The 21,691-nt window shown below is 54.8% G+C and overlaps 1 protein-coding gene across 2 annotated transcripts in view; it reads left to right on the forward strand.

Moving 5' to 3' along the window:
* The window catches only part of TOP1MT (DNA topoisomerase I mitochondrial), a 98,992-nt gene extending 77,538 nt beyond the window's left edge, over positions 1-21,454 (forward strand). For both annotated transcript variants that reach the window (XM_075352672.1, XM_075352673.1), the window contains exons 5-14: positions 1,935-2,122; positions 2,279-2,423; positions 8,103-8,246; positions 8,324-8,509; positions 11,368-11,436; positions 18,541-18,655; positions 19,119-19,246; positions 19,333-19,427; positions 19,763-19,912; positions 20,627-21,454. In XM_075352672.1, coding sequence (XP_075208787.1) covers positions 1,935-2,122; positions 2,279-2,423; positions 8,103-8,246; positions 8,324-8,509; positions 11,368-11,436; positions 18,541-18,655; positions 19,119-19,246; positions 19,333-19,427; positions 19,763-19,912; positions 20,627-20,729 — 1,323 coding nt within the window. In that variant the 3' untranslated portion in view covers positions 20,730-21,454. The remainder of the gene's footprint in view (positions 1-1,934; positions 2,123-2,278; positions 2,424-8,102; positions 8,247-8,323; positions 8,510-11,367; positions 11,437-18,540; positions 18,656-19,118; positions 19,247-19,332; positions 19,428-19,762; positions 19,913-20,626) is intronic.
* Positions 21,455-21,691: the final 237 nt, after the last annotated feature.

The following is a 21,691-nucleotide window of genomic DNA, read 5'->3' on the forward strand; positions in this document are numbered from 1 at the left end:
CCAATCGTCTGGGTCTCCCAATAGGAGCTAGAAGAAAAGGAATTTACGGTAAGTAACAAAATTCCCTTCATTTCTACCACCTCGGAGCTCAAACGCTTTAATCACCTTTTTTATTGCATTTTCTGGTGCATTGACTTGAAAAACAGCCAGAAATTCTGACACTTCAGTGTTTACAGAAAAGACTCGGACGCTGCGATACCGCGGGGATTTTATCATTACATTTCTTACTTTTCAGTTGAAATAAACGAGGTGATTGAATCTTTCCTTTGTATCCTTGTTTTTCCTTTTTCTTCTGTATCTTTTTTTCTTTTCTCTTGTACCCTTTTTTTTCCTTTCTTTTCTTTTGCATTTTTTTTTCTTTTCTTTGGTATCCTTTTTATGTATCTTTTTATGTATCCTTTTTCTTTTCTTTTAAACCCTTTTCTTTCCTTTTTTCTTTCCTTTTTTCTTTTCTTTTGTGTATTTTCTTTTGCATCCTTTCTTTTCTTCTGTACCCTTTTTCTTTTCTTCTGTATCCTTTTTCTTTTCTTCTGTATCCTTTTTCTTTTCTTCTGTATCCTTTTTCTTTTCTTCTGTATCCTTTTTCTTTTCTTCTGTATCCTTTTTCTTTTCTTTTGTAGCCTTTTTCTTTTCTTCTGTATCCTTTTTCTTTTCTTCTGTACCCTTTTTCTTTTCTTCTGTAGCCTATTTCTTTTCTTTTATACCCTTTTCTTTTATACCCTTTTCTTTCCTTTTCTTGTGTATTTTCTTTTGTATCCTTGATTTTCTTTTGTACCCTTTTCTTTCCTTTTTCTTTACTTTTGTACCCTTTTTCTTTTCTTCTGTATCCTTTCTTTTCTTCTGTATCCTTTTTCTTTTCTTCTGTAGCCTTTCTTTTCTTTTATACCCTTTTCTTTTATACCCTTTTCTTTTATACCCTTTTCTTATATACCCTTTTCTTTTATACCCTTTTCTTTCCTTTTTTCTTTTCTTGTGTATCCTTGATTTTCTTTTGTACCCTTTTTTTTCTTTTGTAGCCTTTTCTTTCCTTTTTCTTTTCTTCTGTACCCTTTTTCTTTTCTTTTGTACCTTTTTTCTTTTCTTTTGTACCCTTTTTCTTTTCTTCTGTACCCTTTTTCTTTTCTTTTATACCCTTTTTCTTTTATACCCTTTTCTTTCCTTTTTTCTTTTCTTTTGTGTATTCTTTTCTTTTGTATCCTTTATTTTCTTTTGTAGCCTTTTTCTTTCCTTCTGTATCCTTTTTCTTTTCTTCTGTAGCCTTTCTTTTCTTTTATACCCTTTTCTTTTATACCCTTTTCTTTTATACCCTTTTCTTTTATACCCTTTTCTTTCCTTTTTTCTTTTCTTGTGTATCCTTGATTTTCTTTTGTACCCTTTTTTTCTTTTGTAGCCTTTTCTTTCCTTTTTCTTTACTTTTGTACCCTTTTTCTTTTCTTTTGTACCTCTTTTCTTTTGTACCTTTTTTTCTTTCCTTTTTCTTTTCTTCTGTACCCTTTTTCTTTTATACCCTTTTCTTTCCTTTTTTCTTTTCTTTTGTGTATTCTTTTCTTTTGTATCCTTTATTTTCTTTTGTAGCCTTTTTCTTTCCTTCTGTATCCTTTTTTTCTTTTCTTCTGTAGCCTCTTTCTTTTCCTTGTAGCCTTTTTCTTTTCTTCTCTAGTTTTTTTCTTTTCTTTTGTACCCTTTTCTTTCCTTTTTCTTTTCTTTTGTATCCTTTTTCTTTTCTTTTGTACCTTTTTTTTTTCTTCTGTATCCTTTCTTTGCTGGTTTCCGTCCAGTATCAGGCGTGTGCACACTTGCGTTCCTGCCGGCAGGGGGCGTTTCGCTCTGGATATTGCTTGTCTGGCGCGTCTGTGGCCGGACTCTAGAGAACGTCGCACTGTACGGAATCGGAGCGGTCTGAACACTGACTTGTTTCTTTTATGTATTTCTAGAAACTGAAAGAAGAGAGCGGTAAGATTCAGGAGGAGTACGGCTTCTGCATCCTGGACGGGCACCGAGAGAAGATCGGAAACTTTAAGATTGAGCCTCCGGGGCTGTTCCGCGGCCGCGGGGATCACCCCAAAATGGGAATGTTAAAGCTGCGGATAAAGCCGGAGGACGTCATCATCAACTGCAGCAAGTGAGTGACGCTTACTCTGATTCCGGGACAACCTGCGCCAGCTACAACTCCCAGCCGGCTCCGCAGCTGTCGGGCCGCCGAGAAGTGGTAGTTTATCAGCTGGAAGGTGACATTGAGGACAAGGCATAATTGTGTAATGTCCTCTCCTCACCACAGAGACTCCAAGGTCCCAGAGCCCCCGTCCGGTCACCGGTGGAAGGAAGTGCGCTTCGACAACACGGTCACCTGGCTGGCCTCCTGGACGGAGAACATCCAGGGGTCCATCAAGTACATCATGCTGAACCCCAGCTCCAAGCTGAAGGTGAGAAGCACAGCCCGTACCGAGGGTCACCGCGGTCACTGTCCCCTAGTACTGAGTCCCAGACAGCGGTCATCACCTGCGGGCACTGACCACTCACACTGTGGATGGACTGGGCTGGTGCCAGCTGTGCTCTACTGCCAGCACCCTGCTGCAATTGCTCAGTGGTAGAGGGTCTTGGCATCTAAGAGGTTAAACAGCCGGGATTTGCGTTCGCTATAATCTTACCAGCCCGCTATGTGCAGAATACTTATTTTTCCTCTTTTCCCGTTGGAGCTAGTTTTCATTTTTTCCTTCTTCCAGGAGCTGTGACATTATTCATTTCTTCTCTGCTCCATTTCACTTTTTTGTTTTTTTTATTGGATATAAAAAAAGAGCAGAGAATTTGCTGAAGGTTCTTATTATAAACCCATTTGAAGGAGCGCGATATTCTGCAGCTTTAACAGACGTCGCATCTCTGTAACTGCAGAAATGATTCCTACCGTCCCCGTAATGTAATGGCTGCAGCCCTCTCTGATCACCGTGTGCGGCTCCTGTGTCCGCACCCCGGAGTGTAACCTGATCACTGTGTGCGGCTCCATGTCCACACCCCGGAGTGTAACCTGATCACTGTGTGCGGCTCCTGTGTCCACACCCTGGAGTGCAACCTGATCACTGTGTGTGGCTCCATGTCCACACCCCGGAGTGTAATATGGACCTGATTGCTGTGTGCGGCTCCTGTGTCCACACCCCGGAGTGCAACCTGATCACTGTGTGCGGCTCCAGTGTCCACACCCTGGAGTGCAACCTGATCACTGTGTGTGGCTCCAGTGTCCACACCCTGGAGTGCAACCTGATCACTGTGTGTGGCTCCATGTCCACACCCCGGAGTGTAATATGGACCTGATTGCTGTGTGCGGCTCCTGTGTCCACACCCCGGAGTGTAACCTGATCACTGTGTGCGGCTCTTGTGTCCACACCCTGGAGTGCAACCTGATCACTGTGTGTGGCTCCATGTCCACACCCCGGAGTGTAATATGGACCTGATTGCTGTGTGCGGCTCCTGTGTCCACACCCCGGAGTGCAACCTGATCACTGTGTGCGGCTCCATGTCCACACCCTGGAGTGCAACCTGATCACTGTGTGCGGCTCCATGTCCACACCCTGGAGTGTAACCTGATCACTGTGTGCGGCTCCATATCCACACCCCGGAGTGTAACCTGATCACTGTGTGCGGCTCCTGTGTCCACACCCTGGAGTGCAACCTGATCACTGTGTGTGGCTCCATGTCCACACCCTGGAGTGTAATATGGACCTGATTGCTGTGTGCGGCTCCTGTGTCCACACCCCGGAGTGCAACCTGATCACTGTGTGCAGCTCCTGTGTCCACACCCTGGAGTGCAACCTGATCACTGTGTGTGGCTCCATGTCCACACCCCGGAGTGTAATATGGACCTGATTGCTGTGTGCGGCTCCTGTGTCCACACCCTGGAGTGCAACCTGATCACTGTGTGCGGCTCCAGTGTCCACACCCTGGAGTGCAACCTGATCACTGTGTGTGGCTCCAGTGTCCACACCCTGGAGTGCAACCTGATCACTGTGTGTGGCTCCAGTGTCCACACCCTGGAGTGCAACCTGTTCACTGTGCGGCTCCAGTGTCCACACCCTGGAGTGCAACCTGATCACTGTGTGTGGCTCCATGTCCACACCCTGGAGTGCAACCTGATCACTGTGTGCGGCTCCAGTGTCCTTACCCTGGAGTGCAACCTGATCACTGTGTGCGGCTCCTGTGTCCACACCCTGGAGTGCAACCTGATCACTGTGTGCGGCTCCTGTGTCCACACCCTGGAGTGCAACCTGATCACTGTGTGCGGCTCCAGTGTCCACACCCTGGAGTGCAACCTGATCACTGTGTGTGGCTCCATGTCCACACCCTGGAGTGCAACCTGATCACTGTGTGTGGCTCCATGTCCACACCCTGGAGTGCAACCTGATCACTGTGTGCGGCTCCAGTGTCCACACCCTGGAGTGCAACCTGATCACTGTGTGTGGCTCCATGTCCACACCCCGGAGTGTAATATGGACCTGATTGATGTGTGCGGCTCCTGTGTCCACACCCTGGAGTGCAACCTGATCACTGTGTGTGGCTCCATGTCCACACCCTGGAGTGCAACCTGATCACTGTGTGTGGCTCCATGTCCACACCCTGGAGTGCAACCTGATCACTGTGTGTGGCTCCAGTGTCCACACCCTGGAGTGCAACCTGATCACTGTGTGCGGCTCCAGTGTCCACACCCTGGAGTGCAACCTGATCACTGTGTGTGGCTCCAGTGTCCACACCCTGGAGTGCAACCTGATCACTGTGCGGCTCCAGTGTCCACACCCTGGAGTGCAACCTGATCACTGTGTGTGGCTCCATGTCCACACCCTGGAGTGCAACCTGATCACTGTGTGCGGCTCCATGTCCACACCCTGGAGTGCAACCTGATCACTGTGTGTGGCTCCAGTGTCCACACCCTGGAGTGCAACCTGATCACTGTGTGCGGCTCCAGTGTCCACACCCTGGAGTGCAACCTGATCACTGTGTGTGGCTCCAGTGTCCACACCCTGGAGTGCAACCTGATCACTGTGCGGCTCCAGTGTCCACACCCTGGAGTGCAACCTGATCACTGTGTGTGGCTCCATGTCCACACCCTGGAGTGCAACCTGATCACTGTGTGCGGCTCCATGTCCACACCCCAGAGTGTAACCTGATCACTGTGTGCGGCTCCATGTCCACACCCCGGAGTGTAACCTGATCACTGTGTGCGGCTCCATGTCCACACCCTGGAGTGCAACCTGATCACTGTGTGCGGCTCCATGTCCACACCCTGGAGTGCAACCTGATCACTGTGTGCGGCTCCATGTCCACACCCTGGAGTGCAACCTGATCACTGTGTGCGGCTCCAGTGTCCACACCCTGGAGTGCAACCTGATCACTGTGTGCGGCTCCAGTGTCCACACCCTGGAGTGCAACCTGATCACTGTGTGTGGCTCCAGTGTCCACACCCTGGAGTGCAACCTGATCACTGTGTGTGGCTCCAGTGTCCACACCCTGGAGTGCAACCTGATCACTGTGCGGCTCCAGTGTCCACACCCTGGAGTGCAACCTGATCACTGTGTGTGGCTCCATGTCCACACCCTGGAGTGCAACCTGATCACTGTGTGCGGCTCCAGTGTCCTTACCCTGGAGTGCAACCTGATCACTGTGTGCGGCTCCTGTGTCCACACCCTGGAGTGCAACCTGATCACTGTGTGTGGCTCCATGTCCACACCCCGGAGTGTAACCTGATCACTGTGTGCGGCTCCTGTGTCCACACCCTGGAGTGCAACCTGATCACTGTGTGTGGCTCCATGTCCACACCCCGGAGTGTAATATGGACCTGATTGCTGTGTGCGGCTCCTGTGTCCACACCCCGGAGTGCAACCTGATCACTGTGTGCGGCTCCATGTCCACACCCTGGAGTGCAACCTGATCACTGTGTGCGGCTTCATGTCCACACCCTGGAGTGCAACCTGATCACTGTGTGCGGCTCAATGTCCACACCCTGGAGTGCAACCTGATCACTGTGTGCGGCTCCAGTGTCCACACCCTGGAGTGCAACCTGATCACTGTGTGCGGCTCCAGTGTCCACACCCTGGAGTGCAACCTGATCACTGTGTGTGGCTCCAGTGTCCACACCCTGGAGTGCAACCTGATCACTGTGTGTGGCTCCAGTGTCCACACCCTGGAGTGCAACCTGTTCACTGTGCGGCTCCAGTGTCCACACCCTGGAGTGCAACCTGATCACTGTGTGTGGCTCCATGTCCACACCCTGGAGTGCAACCTGATCACTGTGTGCGGCTCCAGTGTCCTTACCCTGGAGTGCAACCTGATCACTGTGTGCGGCTCCTGTGTCCACACCCTGGAGTGCAACCTGATCACTGTGTGTGGCTCCATGTCCACACCCCGGAGTGTAATATGGACCTGATTGCTGTGTGCGGCTCCTGTGTCCACACCCCGGAGTGCAACCTGATTGCTGTGTGCGGCTCCTGTGTCCACACCCCGGAGTGCAACCTGATCACTGTGTGTGGCTCCATGTCCACACCCTGGAGTGCAACCTGATCACTGTGTGCGACTCCATGTCCACACCCTGGAGTGCAACCTGATCACTGTGTGCGGCTCCATGTCCACACCCTGGGGTGCAACCTGATCACTGTGTGCGGCTCCATGTCCACACCCCGGAGTGTAACCTGATCACTGTGTGCGGCTCCTGTGTCCACACCCCGGAGTGTAACCTGATCACTGTGTGCGGCTCCATGTCCACACCCCGGAGTGTAATATGTGTGGAGACACGGGGGTCAGCGGGTGCTCTCTTGTGGAGACACGGGGGTCAGTGGGTGCTCTCGTCCACTAAAACCCGCCGCCTTTAGAAAGACAGCGTGGCTCAGGGCTCATCCCAACTGAACGCCGGCCTCCTTAACCGTGGGCGTAACACTACTCATACAACACAGGGTGAGGGAACCACAATAATTAGACTTTATTGGATCCCCAAACAAGTAACGGCACATAACACATAACCAGCAAAACACACAAATGTAACAGGCAACAGAGTCTCCCCCTTCCGCTGCTCACCAGGGATTAGAAGGTCCGTGCCTCAGAGCTTCCAGGGCTACTTACTCCAATCCAGCAGCACCCCACTTTTGGCGGGCACCTACCGAGAAAGGAATAACGTCAGATTTAGGAAGCTGGCTGAGGACTGCAAAGTCTGTAACAGGTGACTGAACTGTCCCAACCTGGGTTCTTTCCTTAAGTAGTCTCTGGTATGATGATATAATCCTGGCAGCCGGAGTAGAAATCCCTAGACTGTGGTTATGGTCTCCAACCGGATCCGGAGTCCCTAGATTGAAGTCATGTAACCAAGTGATCTTCTAGTTGGAGCCAAAGTCCCTAGATCGAGCCCACAAGGCATCCTGGTTCTGATCCCCTAGCCAGCTTCTAAGAGCTTAGACTGGATCATGCAACATCCATCAATAACTGGTGACTCCAAGAAGTCCCTTTTTAATGGCATAGCCTTCCCTTTGGATATCCTGTTCCCTTATTGGATTGGTTGTACAAGGTTGCTTCTCTTATTGGATGAATTTCAAGCTATATTCAAATATCCAGAGACAAGGGTGAGACAGGTAAGTTACATCTCATCTAGCAATTCACTTAGTAATACAATGGGAAGCTCGCATAATTGAGTTATCTGGGTGTCTGGCCTTCAGTGGCCAAAACAATTACATGAGTCAACAAAAACTTCAATACTAAACTCCCAAGAGTCTTGTAGAACAATGAGGGATCATCCCCCATCTATAAACAAACTGTCTTCATGTCTGGCTGAATGTTAAAGTTAACCCATGCGAGGCACTGAGTGTCCATGTTGTCACAATATGGATCTGGTCCTCTCTAATCACTGTGTGCGGCTCCTGTATCTTCATCCCGGAGTGTAACCAGATCGCTGTGTGCGGCTCCTGTGTCCGGGCCCCGGAGTGTAACCTGATCGCTGTGTGCGGCTCCTGTATCTTCACCCCGGAGTGTAACCTGATCACTGTGTGCGGCTCCTGTGTCCGGGCCCCAGAGTGTAACCTGATCGCTGTGTGCGGCTCTTGCGCCCCTGAACCCCACTCCTTTATCTGCTGCAGGGGGAGAAGGACTGGCAGAAGTACGAGACGGCGCGCCGCCTGAAGGGTGTGGTGGCTCAGATCCGATCCCAGTATCGCCTGGACTGGAAATCCCGGGAGATGAAGAAGCGGCAGAGGGCGGTGGCGCTGTACTTCATAGATAAGGTGTGGCGCTGAGGTCACCAGCAGGGGGTGTCTGTACCTGGGTGAAGGTGGTGAGTGACGTCCTCTTCCCTCCGCAGCTGGCCCTGCGAGCGGGCAATGAGAAGGAGGAGGGCGAGACGGCGGACACGGTGGGCTGCTGCTCGCTGCGGGTGGAGCACATCCAGCTGCATCCGGAGATGGACGGGCAGCAGTACGTGGTGGAGTTCGACTTCTTGGGAAAAGATTCAATCCGATATTACAACAAGGTCCCGGTGGAGAAGGAGGTAATGGCCGGAGCTGCTCTGGAGACTTCTAGATCTGTGCGGCCCCAGACCTGACGCTGCTGATTCTAGATCTGTGCGGCCCCAGACCTGACGCTGCTGATTCTAGATCTGTGCGGCCCCAGACCTGACACTGCTGATTCTAGATCTGTGCGGCCCCAGACCTGACACTGCTGATTCTAGATCTGTGCGGCCCCAGACCTGACGCTGCTGATTCTAGATCTGTGCGGCCCCAGACCTGACGCTGCTGATTCTCGATCTCTGCGGCCCCAGACCTGACGCTGCTGATTCTAGATCTGTGCGGCCCCAGACCTGACACTGCTGATTCTAGATCTGCGCGGCCCCAGACCTGACACTGCTGATTCTAGATCTGTGCGGCCCCAGACCTGACGCTGCTGATTCTAGATCTGTGCGGCCCCAGACCTGACGCTGCTGATTCTAGATCTGTGCGGCCCCAGACCTGACGCTGCTGATTCTAGATCTGTGCGGCCCCAGACCTGACGCTGCTGATTCTAGATCTGCGCGGCCCCAGACCTGACGCTGCTGATTCTCGATCTCTGCGGCCCCAGACCTGACGCTGCTGATTCTAGATCTGTGCGGCCCCAGACCTGACGCTGCTGATTCTAGATCTGTGCGGCCCCAGACCTGACGCTGCTGATTCTAGATCTGTGCGGCCCCAGACCTGACGCTGCTGATTCTAGATCTGTGCGGCCCCAGACCTGACGCTGCTGATTCTCGATCTGTGCGGCCCCAGACCTGACGCTGCTGATTCTAGATCTGTGCGGCCCCAGACCTGACGCTGCTGATTCTAGATCTGTGCGGCCCCAGACCTGACGCTGCTGATTCTAGATCTGTGCGGCCCCAGACCTGACGCTGCTGATTCTAGATCTGTGCGGCCCCAGACCTGGCGCTGCTGATTCTAGATCTGTGCGGCCCCAGACCTGACGCTGCTGATTCTAGATCTGTGCGGCCCCAGACCTGACACTGCTGATTCTAGATCTGTGCGGCCCCAGACCTGACGCTGCTGATTCTAGATCTGTGTGGGCCCAGACCTGACACTGCTGATTCTAGATCTGTGCGGCCCCAGACCTGACACTGCTGATTCTAGATCTGTGCGGCCCCAGACCTGGCGCTGCTGATTCTAGATCTGTGCGGCCCCAGACCTGGCGCTGCTGATTCTAGATCTGTGCGGCCCCAGACCGACGCTGCTGATTCTAGATCTGTGCGGCCCCAGACAGACGCTGCTGATTCTAGATCTGTGCGGCCCCAGACCTGATGCTGCTGATTCTAGATCTGTGCGGCCCCAGACCTGACGCTGCTGATTCTAGATCTGCGCGGCCCCAGACCTGACACTGCTGATTCTAGATCTGCGCGGCCCCAGACCTGACACTGCTGATTCTAGATCTGTGCGGCCCCAGACCGACGCTGCTGATTCTAGATCTGTGAGGCCCCAGACCTGACGCTGCTGATTCTAGATCTGTGCGGGCCCAGACCTGATGCTGCTGATTCTAGATCTGTGCGGCCCCAGACCTGACGCTGCTGATTCTAGATCTGTGCGGCCCCAGAGCTGACGCTGCTGAATCTAGATCTGTGCGGCCCCAGAGCTGACGCTGCCGATTCTAGATCTGTGCGGCCCCAGACCTGACGCTGCTGAATCTAGATCTGTGCGGCCCCAGACCTGACGCTGCTGATTCTAGATCTGTGCGGCCCCAGACCTGACGCTGCTGATTCTAGATCTGTGCGGCCCCAGACCTGACGCTGCTGATTCTAGATCTGTGCGGCCCCAGACCCGACGCTGCTGATTCTAGATCTGTGCGGCCCCAGACTCGACGCTGCTGATTCTAGATCTGTGCGGCCCCAGACTCGACGCTGCTGATTCTAGATCTGTGCGGCCCCAGACCCGACGCTGCTGATTCTAGATCTGTGCGGCCCCAGACCCGACGCTGCTGATTCTAGATCTGCTCGGCCCCAGACCCGACGCTGCTGATTCTAGATCTGTGCGGCCCCAGACCCGACGCTGCTGATTCTAGATCTGTGCGGCCCCAGACCTGACGCTGCTGATTCTAGATCTGTGAGGCCCCAGACCTGACGCTGCTGATTCTAGATCTGTGCGGGCCCAGACCTGACGCTGCTGATTCTAGATCTGTGCGGCCCCAGACCTGACGCTGCTGAATCTAGATCTGTGCGGCCCCAGAGCTGACGCTGCTGATTCTAGATCTGTGCGGCCCCAGACCTGACGCTGCTGATTCTAGATCTGTGCGGCCCCAGACCTGACGCTGCTGAATCTAGATCTGTGCGGCCCCAGACCTGACGCTGCTGAATCTAGATCTGTGCGGCCCCAGACCTGACGCTGCTGAATCTAGATCTGTGCGGCCCCAGACCTGACGCTGCTGATTCTAGATCTGTGCGGCCCCAGGCCTGACGCTGCTGATTCTAGATCTGTGCGGCCCCAGACCTGACGCTGCTGAATCTAGATCTGTGCGGCCCCAGACCTGACGCTGCTGATTCTAGATCTGTGCGAGTGCTGACCTGACGCTGCTGATTCTAGATCTGTGCGAGTGCTGACCTGACGCTGCTGATTCTAGATCTGTGCGGCCCCAGACCTGACGCTGCTGATTCTAGATCTGCGCGGCCCCAGACCTGTCGCTGCTGAATCTAGATCTTCTCGGCCCCAGACCTGACGCTGCTGATTCTAGATCTGTGCGGCCCCAGACCTGACGCTGCTGAGCTCTTTTCTCCCTTCCTTTGTCACTATCTCCGCTTGCTGTGAGAAGGTTCTTCGTGTCCCCAGCAGTATGGATCCTTCTCTGGTCACTCCTCGCAGCGGCCGCACATTAATGTCTGATGAAATCTCATTGCAGGTGTTCAAGAACCTGAAGCGTTTCATGGAGAATAAGAACCCGGATGACGACCTGTTCGACCGACTGAACGTGAGTGTAAAGAGGCCGAGGCCCTGCGGGTGTGTGGCCGAGGCCCTGCGGGTGTGTGGCCGAGGCCCTGCGGGTGTGTGGCCGAGGCCCTGCGGGTGTGTGGCCGAGGCCCTGCGGGTGTGTGGCCGAGGCCCTGCGGGTGTGTGGCCGAGGCCCTGCGGGTGTGTGGCCGAGGCCCTGCGGGTGTGTGGCCGAGGCCCTGCGGGTGTGTGGCCGAGGCCCTGCGGGTGTGTGGCCGAGGCCCTGCGGGTGTGTGGCCGAGGCCCTGCGGGTGTGTGGCCGAGGCCCTGAGGGTGTGTGGCCGAGGCCCTGAGGGTGTGTGGCCGAGGCCCTGAGGGTGTGTGGCCGAGGCCCTGAGGGTGTGTGGCCGAGGCCCTGCGGGTGTGTGGCCGAGGCCCTGCGGGTGTGTGGCCGAGGCCCTGCGGGTGTGTGGCCGAGGCCCTGCGGGTGTGTGGCCGAGGCCCTGCGGGTGTGTGGCCGAGGCCCTGCGGGTGTGTGGCCGAGGCCCTGCGGGTGTGTGGCCGAGGCCCTGCGGGTGTGTGGCCGAGGCCCTGCGGGTGTGTGGCCGAGGCCCTGCGGGTGTGTGGCCGAGGCCCTGCGGGTGTGTGGCCGAGGCCCTGCGGGTGTGTGGCCGAGGCCCTGCGGGTGTGTGGCCGAGGCCCTGCGGGTGTGTGGCCGAGCCCTGCGGGTGTGTGGCCGAGCCCTGCGCGCAGCCATGTTGTCAGCCTGCGGAGCGGCACACGCTGCTGCAGGTCACGGCTGATTCTACTTTTTCTGGATTTTTCTGCTCCACAATCTTTCAGGGTCCCCCTGCGCCCTCGGGTCCCCCTGCGCCCTCGGGTCCCCCTGCGCCCTCGGGTCCCCTGCGCCCTCGGGTCCCCTGCGCCCTCGGGTCCCCGCGCCCTCTAGTCCCTGCGCCCTGCTCCTCTTTTCTTCAGCGCTCTATTGGGAGACCCAGACGATTGGGGTATAGCTACTGCCCTCTGGAGGCCACACAAAGCACTACATTAAAAGTGCAAGGCCCCTCCCCCTCTGGCTATACCCCCCCCCGTGGTATCACGGGTTCTCCAGTTTTAGCTTTGTGTGCGAAGGAGGTCAGACATTCCATGCATAGCTCCACAGATTTTAGTCAGCAGTAGCTGCTGACTATTTCGGATGGAAGAAAAGAGGACACATATAGTGTCCCCAGCATGCTCCCTTCTCACCCCTGGATGGTGTTGTAAGGTTGAGGTACCTATTGCTGGTACAGGGCTGGAGCCTGACATGCTGTTTTCCTTCCACATCCCCTTGTAGGGCTCTGTGGAAGTGGGATCCTGCCGGCCTCTCAGCTCTGACGCCGGGCTCCATCCACAGACCCATTAGAACCTGATGGAGACGGAGCAGGAGTACGATCAGGGACAGGCCCTGCATCATACAGGTACTCTGTGTCCCCGGCAGGCACAGACACACTCCGGGCTGGCTGGGTGTTGTAGTGCGCCGGGGACCGCAACGTGGAGTTGGTGTCCCTACAGATTACTGGGGGACTTTTTTGTGTATGGGAACGCAGCGCCGACCCCCTCTGGACCGGGCGGCGCTGCTGTGACTTGTGGTGCGCCGGGGATCCGCCGTCCGCGCTTTTACGGCGGCGGCGGTTATAAATTGAGTCCCCGGCTTTTTGGGCCTAGGACGCCGGCAGCTCCGTTTCGTTCCCGCCCCCACCCTGTCATTCAGGGTAGGGGAGAGACGCTGTTCGCTAGCAGCGACGAGGGCTGGAGCCTGATTTACATGCTCCAGCCCTCACACTAGGCACAGAGGGAAGCAGGCTTCCCGCTCTTAGCCAGGAACGCCCAGGGCCCGCCCCCCTTCTCTCTCAGGACGCCGGCAGCCATTACATGCATGCCTGGCTGGAGGAAGGACGCAAGGCTCTGGGAGACCTGGACTAGGGGCTATCTGGCGACCACACACCCGCTTTTTTAAGCGGGCGGTAAGCGATTTTTCTGTGCTGGTCCCTCTAGTGCCTCACTGTGTATCAGTGTACTGGGTACAGATATATAGATATTGTATTTCTTGCACTGTGAGGTCGCTTCTGGCTGCATCTCCCAGATCGCTCTGTGGAAGCAGCAACATGTCATCCTCAAAACGCAAGGCGGCCAAGGCAAAAAGGGCTGTGTATACTGCGTGTGCTGCATGTGGGGCTAATCTACCAGCAGGCTCCGATGACCCCCATTGTGTGCAATGCTCCGACCCGGTGCTGCTTCGCCAGCCGGAGTCAGGAGAGGTAGTGACCCAGGCTGAGACGCTTGTAAGTTCTGCCCCGGTGACAGGGACAGACTTTGCAGTTTTTGCAGAGAATATGTCTGTGTCTATGGCAAAAATCCTTGAAACCTTGCAATCTATGCATGGGACTCAGTCTCTGGGCACGGCGAGGCCTCTGTCCTCAGGTCCCCCTTACTTGGAATGTATCCAGCCCACAGGGGGGTCCCCGGCTTCACAGGCCGAGGATTATGACTCAGATGATGGCCCCAGCCACCCTAAGCGAGCTCGCTGGGAAAGACCCTCGACGTCTTCACACTGCTCAGGGTCTCAGCGCAATCAGTCTCCCTGTGATGCGTCTGATGAGAGTGATCAGGAATCCACTCCTGGAACCCCTCTCAACCTGGATACCCCGGATGGGGATGCCATGGTAGACGACCTTATCTCAGCCATCAATAGGCTGTTGGATATTTCTCCCCCAGCCCCTTCAGCAGAAGAGGCGGCTGCGGAGCAGGAGAAGTTTCGTTTCCTTTATCCCAAGCGTAAATTGAGTGCTTTGTTAGATCACTCTGACTTCAGAGAATCAATCCAGAAACACGACGCTCACCCAGAAAGGCGTTTCTCTAAACGATCTAAAGATACGCGTTTCCCTTTCCCCCCTGAGGTGGTCAAGCGCTGGACACAGTGTCCAAAGGTAGACCCCCCGATTTCCAAACTTGCAGCTAGATCCATAGTTGCAGTGGAGGATGGCGCTTCACTTAAAGATGCCAATGACAGACAGATGGACCTTTGGTTAAAATCTGTCTATGAAGCTATCGGCGCGTCGTTTGCTCCGGCATTCGCAGCCGTATGGGCACTCCAGGCTATTTCAGCTGGCTTAGCAAAAGTGGATGCTATCATGCATCCAGCAGTGCCGCAAGTGGCGCACCTTACCACGCAGATGTCGGCGTTTGCGTCTTACGCTATCAATGCGGTCCTAGAATCTACCAGTCGCACCTCAATGGCGTCCGCCAATTCGGTAGTTTTGCGCAGAGCCTTGTGGTTAAAGGACTGGAAAGCAGATGCTGGTTCCAAAAAATGTTTAACCAGTTTGCCTTTGTCTAGAGATAGACTGTTTGGCGAGCCATTGGCTGACATCATTAAGCAGTCCAAGGGTAAAGACTCCTCTTTACCACAACCCAGAACAAGCAAACCTCAGCAGAAAAAGTGGCAGCAGAGGTTTCAGTCCTTTCGAGGTTCGGGCAAGACACCATTTACCTCGTCCAAAGGGACTCAGAGGACGCAAAGAAACTCAGATTCGTGGCGGACTCACACACGCCCCAAGAAAGCAAATGGAGGTACCGCTTCCAAAGCGGCTACCTCATGACTTCCAGCCCCCCCCCTCCGCATCGCCGGTCGGGGGCAGGCTCTCCCGCTTTTCCGGCATTTGGATGTCACAGGTCAAAGACCGGTGGGTGACGGACATTTTGTCTCGCGGGTACAGAATCGAGTTCAATTCTCGTCCTCCAGCTCGGTTCTTCAGAACCTCCCCACGTCCAGACCGAGCAGATGCTCTGCTGCAGGCGGTGGATTCCCTAAAAGCGGAAGGAGTGGTGATCCCAGTCCCTCCTCAGGAACAAGGGCAAGGGTTTTACTCCAATCTCTTTGTGGTTCCAAAAAAGGACGGCTCGTTCCGTCCTGTTCTGGACCTAAAACGGCTCAACAAACATGTGCACGCCAGGAGGTTCCGGATGGAAACCCTCCGCTCTGTCATTGCCTCAATGTCCAGAGGAGACTTCCTTGCCTCAATAGACATCAAAGATGCTTATCTCCACGTGCCAATTGCTACAGAACATCAACGTTTTCTACGTTTTGTGATAGGAGACGACCATTTTCAGTTCGTAGCTCTTCCATTTGGTCTGGCGACAGCCCCACGGGTCTTCACCAAGGTCATGGCGGCGGTGGTAGCAGTCTTGCACTCTCAGGGACACTCGGTGATCCCTTACCTAGACGACTTATTGGTCAAAGCTCCCTCTCAGGAGGCATGTCAGCACAGCCTGAATGCTACGCTGGAGACTCTACAGTCTTTCGGATGGATCATCAACTTTCCAAAGTCGATCCTATCACCGACTCAGTCACTAACGTATCTTGGCATGGAGTTTCATACTCTAGCAGCGATAGTGAAGCTGCCGCTGAACAAGCAGCGGTCACTACAGACAGGGGTGCAATCTCTCCTGCAGGGCCAGTTGCATCCCTTGCGGCGTCTCATGCATTTCCTAGGGAAGATGGTGGCAGCCATGGAAGCAGTTCCCTTTGCGCAGTTTCATCTGCGCCCACTTCAATGGGACATTCTCCGCCAATGGGACGGGAAGTCAACGTCCCTGGACAGGAAAGTCTCGCTTTCCCAGACGGCCAAGGACTCCCTACAATGGTGGCTCCTTCCCACCTCATTGTCTCAGGGAAGATCCTTCCTGCCTCCATCCTGGGCAGTAGTTACGACAGATGCGAGTCTGTCGGGGTGGGGGGCAGTGTTTCTCCACCACAGGGCTCAGGGGACGTGGACTCCGCAGGAGTCCACCCTTCAGATCAATGTTCTGGAAATCAGAGCAGTGTATCTTGCCCTACTAGCCTTCCAGCAGTGGCTGGAAGGAAAGCAGATCCGAATCCAATCGGACAACTCCACAGCTGTGGCATACATCAACCACCAAGGAGGGACGCGCAGTCGGCAAGCCTTCCAAGAAGTCCGGCGCATTCTAATGTGGGTGGAGGACAGAGCATCCACCATATCCGCGGTTCACATCCCAGGCGTAGAAAACTGGGAAGCAGACTTCCTCAGTCGCCAGGGCATGGACGCAGGGGAATGGTCCCTTCACCCGGACGTGTTTCAGGAAATCTGTCGCCGCTGGGGAGTGCCGGACGTCGACCTAATGGCATCCCGGCACAACAACAAGGTCCCGGCATTCATGGCGAGGTCGCGCGATCAAAGAGCTCTGGCGGCAGACGCCTTGGTTCAAGATTGGTCGCAGTTTCAGCTCCCTTACGTGTTTCCGCCTCTGGCGCTCTTGCCCAGAGTGCTACGCAAGATCAGATCCGAGTGCAGCCGCATCATACTCGTCGCTCCAAACTGGCCGAGGAGGTCGTGGTATCCGGATCTGTGGCATCTCACGATCGGTCGACCGTGGTCACTGCCGGACCGACCAGACTTACTGTCCCAAGGGCCGTTTTTCCATCAGAATTCTGCGGCCCTGAACCTGACTGTGTGGCCATTGAGTCCTGGATCCTAGCATCTGCAGGATTATCTCAAGGAGTGGTTGCCACAATGAGACAAGCTAGGAAGTCGAATTCTGCTAAGATCTACCACAGAACGTGGAAGATTTTCTTATCCTGGTGCCCGGCCCAGGGAGTGTCTCCCTGGCCATTTGCATTGCCCAAGTTTCTTTCCTTCCTGCAATCGGGGTTAGAAAAGGGCTTGTCGCTCAGCTCCCTTAAAGGGCAAGTTTCGGCACTATCCGTATTTTTTCAGAAGCGTCTAGCACGTCTTCCTAAGGTGCGCACGTTCCTGCAGGGGGTCTGTCATATTGTGCCCCCGTACAAGCGACCGTTAGATCCATGGGATCTGAACAGGGTACTAGTTGCTCTCCAGAAGCCGCCCTTCGAGCCTCTGAAGGAAGTTTCCTTTTCTCGGCTGTCGCAGAAAGTGGCGTTTCTTGTTGCGATCACATCGCTTCGGCGAGTGTCTGAGCTGGCAGCTCTGTCATCCAAGGCTCCCTTCCTGGTGTTCCACCAGGACAAGGTTGTGCTGCGCCCCATTCCGGAGTTTCTTCCTAAGGTGGTATCCTCTTTTCATCTTAATCAGGATATTTCCTTGCCTTCCTTTTATCCTCATCCGGTTCACCGGTATGAAAAGGACTTACGTTTGCTAGATCTGGTGAGAGCACTCAGAATCTACATTTCCCGCACGGCGCCCATACGCCGTGCCGATGCACTTTTCGTCCTTGTCGCTGGTCCGCGCAAGGGGTTGCAGGCTTCTAAAGCCACCCTGGCTCGATGGATCAAAGAACCAATTCTAGAGGCCTACCGTTCTGCGGGGCTTCCGGTTCCTTCAGGGCTAAAAGCCCACTCAACCAGAGCCGTGGGTGCGTCCTGGGCATTACGTCACCAGGCTTCGGCTCAACAGGTGTGCCAGGCAGCTACCTGGTCCAGTCTGCACACTTTCACCAAGCATTATCAGGTGCATACCTATGCTTCGGCGGATGCCAGCTTAGGTAGAAGAGTCCTGCAGGCGGCAGTGACACCCCCGTAGGGGAGGGCTGTTTTGCAGCTCTAACATGAGGTATTTATTTACCCACCCAGGGACAGCTTTTGGACGTCCCAATCGTCTGGGTCTCCCAATAGAGCGCTGAAGAAGAAGGGAATTTTGTTACTTACCGTAAATTCCTTTTCTTCTAGCTCTTATTGGGAGACCCAGCACCCGCCCTGTTGTCCTTCGGGATTTTTGGTTTGTTTGCGGGTACACATGTTGTTCATGTTGAACGGTTTTTCAGTTCTCCGATGTTATTCGGAGTTAATTTGTTTAAACCAGTTATTGGCTTCCTCCTTCTTGCTTTGGCACTAAAACTGGAGAACCCGTGATACCACGGGGGGGGGTATAGCCAGAGGGGGAGGGGCCTTGCACTTTTAATGTAGTGCTTTGTGTGGCCTCCAGAGGGCAGTAGCTATACCCCAATCGTCTGGGTCTCCCAATAAGAGCTAGAAGAAAAGGAATTTACGGTAAGTAACAAAATTCCCTTCTTTGCCCCCATTTTGCGGTCACTGCTGCTTCCGGTCCTCGGCTCGCTCACTCCACCTGATGAGATCCTTTATTCATATATATAACCATGGCTTTTCCCGCAGACCTCCATTCTCAACAAACACCTCCAGGACCTGATGGACGGACTGACGGCAAAAGTGTTCAGGACGTACAACGCCTCCATTACCCTCCAGGACCAGCTGAAGGCGCTCACTAATGGTACGTGGCCCCTGCTGGCCTGTGGCCCCGCTAGCTCTGGGGTCCGGGGTCTGCAGCAGGGGCTTAGCTTCTGGATTTTATCTTTGTGATAAATTATATGCCAATATAATCCTTATTGAGGGTCACTACTCGGACAACCCCTTCATAAATACTAACTACCCCAATGTCCAATGAAATGGCACATACCCCTCCCCCGCAGCAGCATGTCACCCGAGTCCCGGCATCACTGGAGCAGGAGGTGGGAGAGATCGGGGCGTCCAAGGAGTGAATGCCTTGTAATAGGACGGATGTGTCTGGGGGCGAGGTCTCTGGGGGGCGGGGTCTCTGGGGGCCGGGGGCGGGGTCTCTGGGGGCCGGGGGCGGGGTCTCTGGGGGCGGAGCCTCTGGGGCTGGGCGGCGTCTCCTACACGTGATTCTCTGGGGTCGTTCACACTTGATCCGTCGTCTTGTTTCACTTCTCCAGGGGAAGACAACGTCGCAGCCAAGATCCTGTCCTACAACCGCGCCAATCGAGCCGTCGCACTGCTGTGTAACCACCAGAGGGCGCTACCGAAGACCTACGAAAAATCCATGCAAAATCTGCAGGCAAAGGTATAAACAAGGGGCCGGAGACCCCTCCTGCACCCGGGCGGGGGTCTGCCATCACACCCCGCTTTACCCTGAACTAATGCTTACAGATTGACGCCAAGGAGCTGCAAGTAAAGGAGGCCAAGAAGGAGCTGAAGAAAGCGAAGGCCGACCACAAGGCCAAGAACCTCGACCGCACCAGAAAGTAAGCACTGAGCTGCCGTCTCCTGACCTCATGCTCTAGCCACATCCACAGCTGCTCAGTAAGAACTGCAGCTTTAAATATGACTGGAGACAGCAGAATTGTGATTGCAGCTTTGGATGTGACTGGAGTATAGAATGGTGTAATGGGGATTTCAGCTCTGGATGATGAGAACTCTCCAGCTAAATACAAAATGCAGAGCTTGATTTTCCTCTGTCCATTGTTGGTTATAGATGATTTAGTCATGAAATGTATAACCGGGGCTTTATTCACCCTATGTCACTGCAGAATTGTGATTGCAGCTCTGGATGTGACCAGTGTCGTATGTTTTCCCCCAGGGAGGTAGAGAAGAAGAAGAAGCAGTGCGAGCGTCTGGAGGAGCAGCTGATGAAGCTGAAGCTCCAGGCCACGGACAAGGAGGAGAACAAACAGGTAGCGCTGGGCACGTCCAAGCTGAACTATCTGGACCCGAGGATCACGGTCGCCTGGTAAGCGCTGATCCACACACTGCAGCCGTCACTGCATCCCCAAAGACGCCCCCACATGCGGCATTCCCTTCCCCAGCAAAGTCTGACATTTCTATTTTGCTGCCCGCTCGCGCCCGCGCTCCTTCCGCCCGCTCACTCCCCGCGCTCCTTCCGCCCGCTCGCGCCCGCGCTCCTGTCGCCCGCTCGCGCCCGCGCTCTTTCCGCACGCGCTCTTTCCGCCTGCTCACTCCCCGCGCTCCTTCCGCCCGCTCACTCCCCGTGCTCCTTCCGCCCGCTCGCGCCCGCGCTCCTTCCGCCCGCTCGCGCCTACGCTCCTTCCGCCCGCTCGCGCCCGCACTCCTTCCGCCTGCCCGCGCTCCTTCCGCCCACTCGTGCCCGCGCTCCTTCCACCCGCTCACGCCCGCGCTGCTCATGCCCGCGCTCCTTCCGCCCGCTCGCTCCCGCGCTCCTTCCGCCCGCTCGCTCCCGCGCTCCTGTCGCCCGCTCGCGCCTGCGCTCCTTCCGCCCGCTCGCGCCTGCGCTCCTTCCGCCCACTCGCGCCTGCGCTCCTTCCGCCCGCTCGCGCCCGCGCTCCTTCCGCCCGCTCGCTCCCGCGCTCCTTCCGCCCGCTCGCTCCCGCGCTCCTTCCGCCCGCTCGCTCCCGCGCTCCTTCCGCCCGCTCGCTCCCGCGCTGCTTCCTCCCGCTCACGCCCGCGCTCCTTCCTCCCGCTGCAGGTGTAAGAAGTACGGCGTGCCCATCGAGAAGATTTACAACAAGACGCAGAGAGAGAAGTTCGCCTGGGCCATCGACATGACCAACGAGGACTTTGAGTTTTAGTGTCCTGCGGCCCGGCAGCGCTCTGCGGGGGAGATCTTGGCTGTCACCCAGCTTTCCCAGGATCAGATGGGACGACTGCACTATGTACTGGCAGCAGAGGGAGGAGCTTGTAATCACTGGGGATCGCGGTCACATCCTCCGGGTCTCAGGGACGCTCGCTCATTATGTTTTTGTTCATCGCTCGCGTTCTACGTTTTCTACAGAAGTGAGAATCCATTTGTTTTGCAGATGAAGTGTTAGGCTGTGCCCTCAGGAGCTCGCACCCGCGGATTGTGCCGCGGAAAACCTGCACATTTATCTGGATTTTCTAGATAAATCCGCAGGTTTCAGCAAGTACAGACACTCCCCATGTTATCCTATGGGACATGGGGCGTGCTGTGTCCACGCTGCGGTATGTGCGGCTGTGGAATATGCTTTGGATGTGCCGCAGCCGCACGTAACTGCGTGTCAATTATTCCTGCGGAAATTCCGGCCCTCCACTATATAGATAGCGGCCGGGCCCTCCGCAGGTAATCCGCATGAATGTCCGCAGGTTACCGCAGCTGTATAATCGCTGTATAGCTGCAGATTCCGGGGACCAGCTGCGGGAAACCTGCGGATATATCTGCGGGTGCGAGCTCCCGAGGGCACACAGTCTTAGACCCTGTGCAGACGGACGCTGCTTTCATTGATTTCTTTCCTTTTGCTCTCATATTGTGGGAAAATAAAGTGAATCTATTTGTGTATCTTCATTTTCCATGCTTTGGTTCGGTTTCGCAGACGCTCGTGAATTGGACGCACGATTGTGTCAGACAATTGATATATTTAGATCTTTAGCCTCATTCACCCATCATCCTCCTCCCGTTATCTGCCCTTGTCCTCCAGTAACTGCTGATCCTGCTCTAGAAGTGTAGAGGTGACTCTGCGGGGCCCGGCCCAGTCTACACAGCAAAGCTGCCACGTGATCTGCGATACGAGCAGGA

The sequence above is a fragment of the Anomaloglossus baeobatrachus genome, chromosome 6 (assembly GCF_048569485.1).
Source record: "Anomaloglossus baeobatrachus isolate aAnoBae1 chromosome 6, aAnoBae1.hap1, whole genome shotgun sequence".
Classification (NCBI taxonomy): domain Eukaryota; kingdom Metazoa; phylum Chordata; class Amphibia; order Anura; family Aromobatidae; genus Anomaloglossus; species Anomaloglossus baeobatrachus.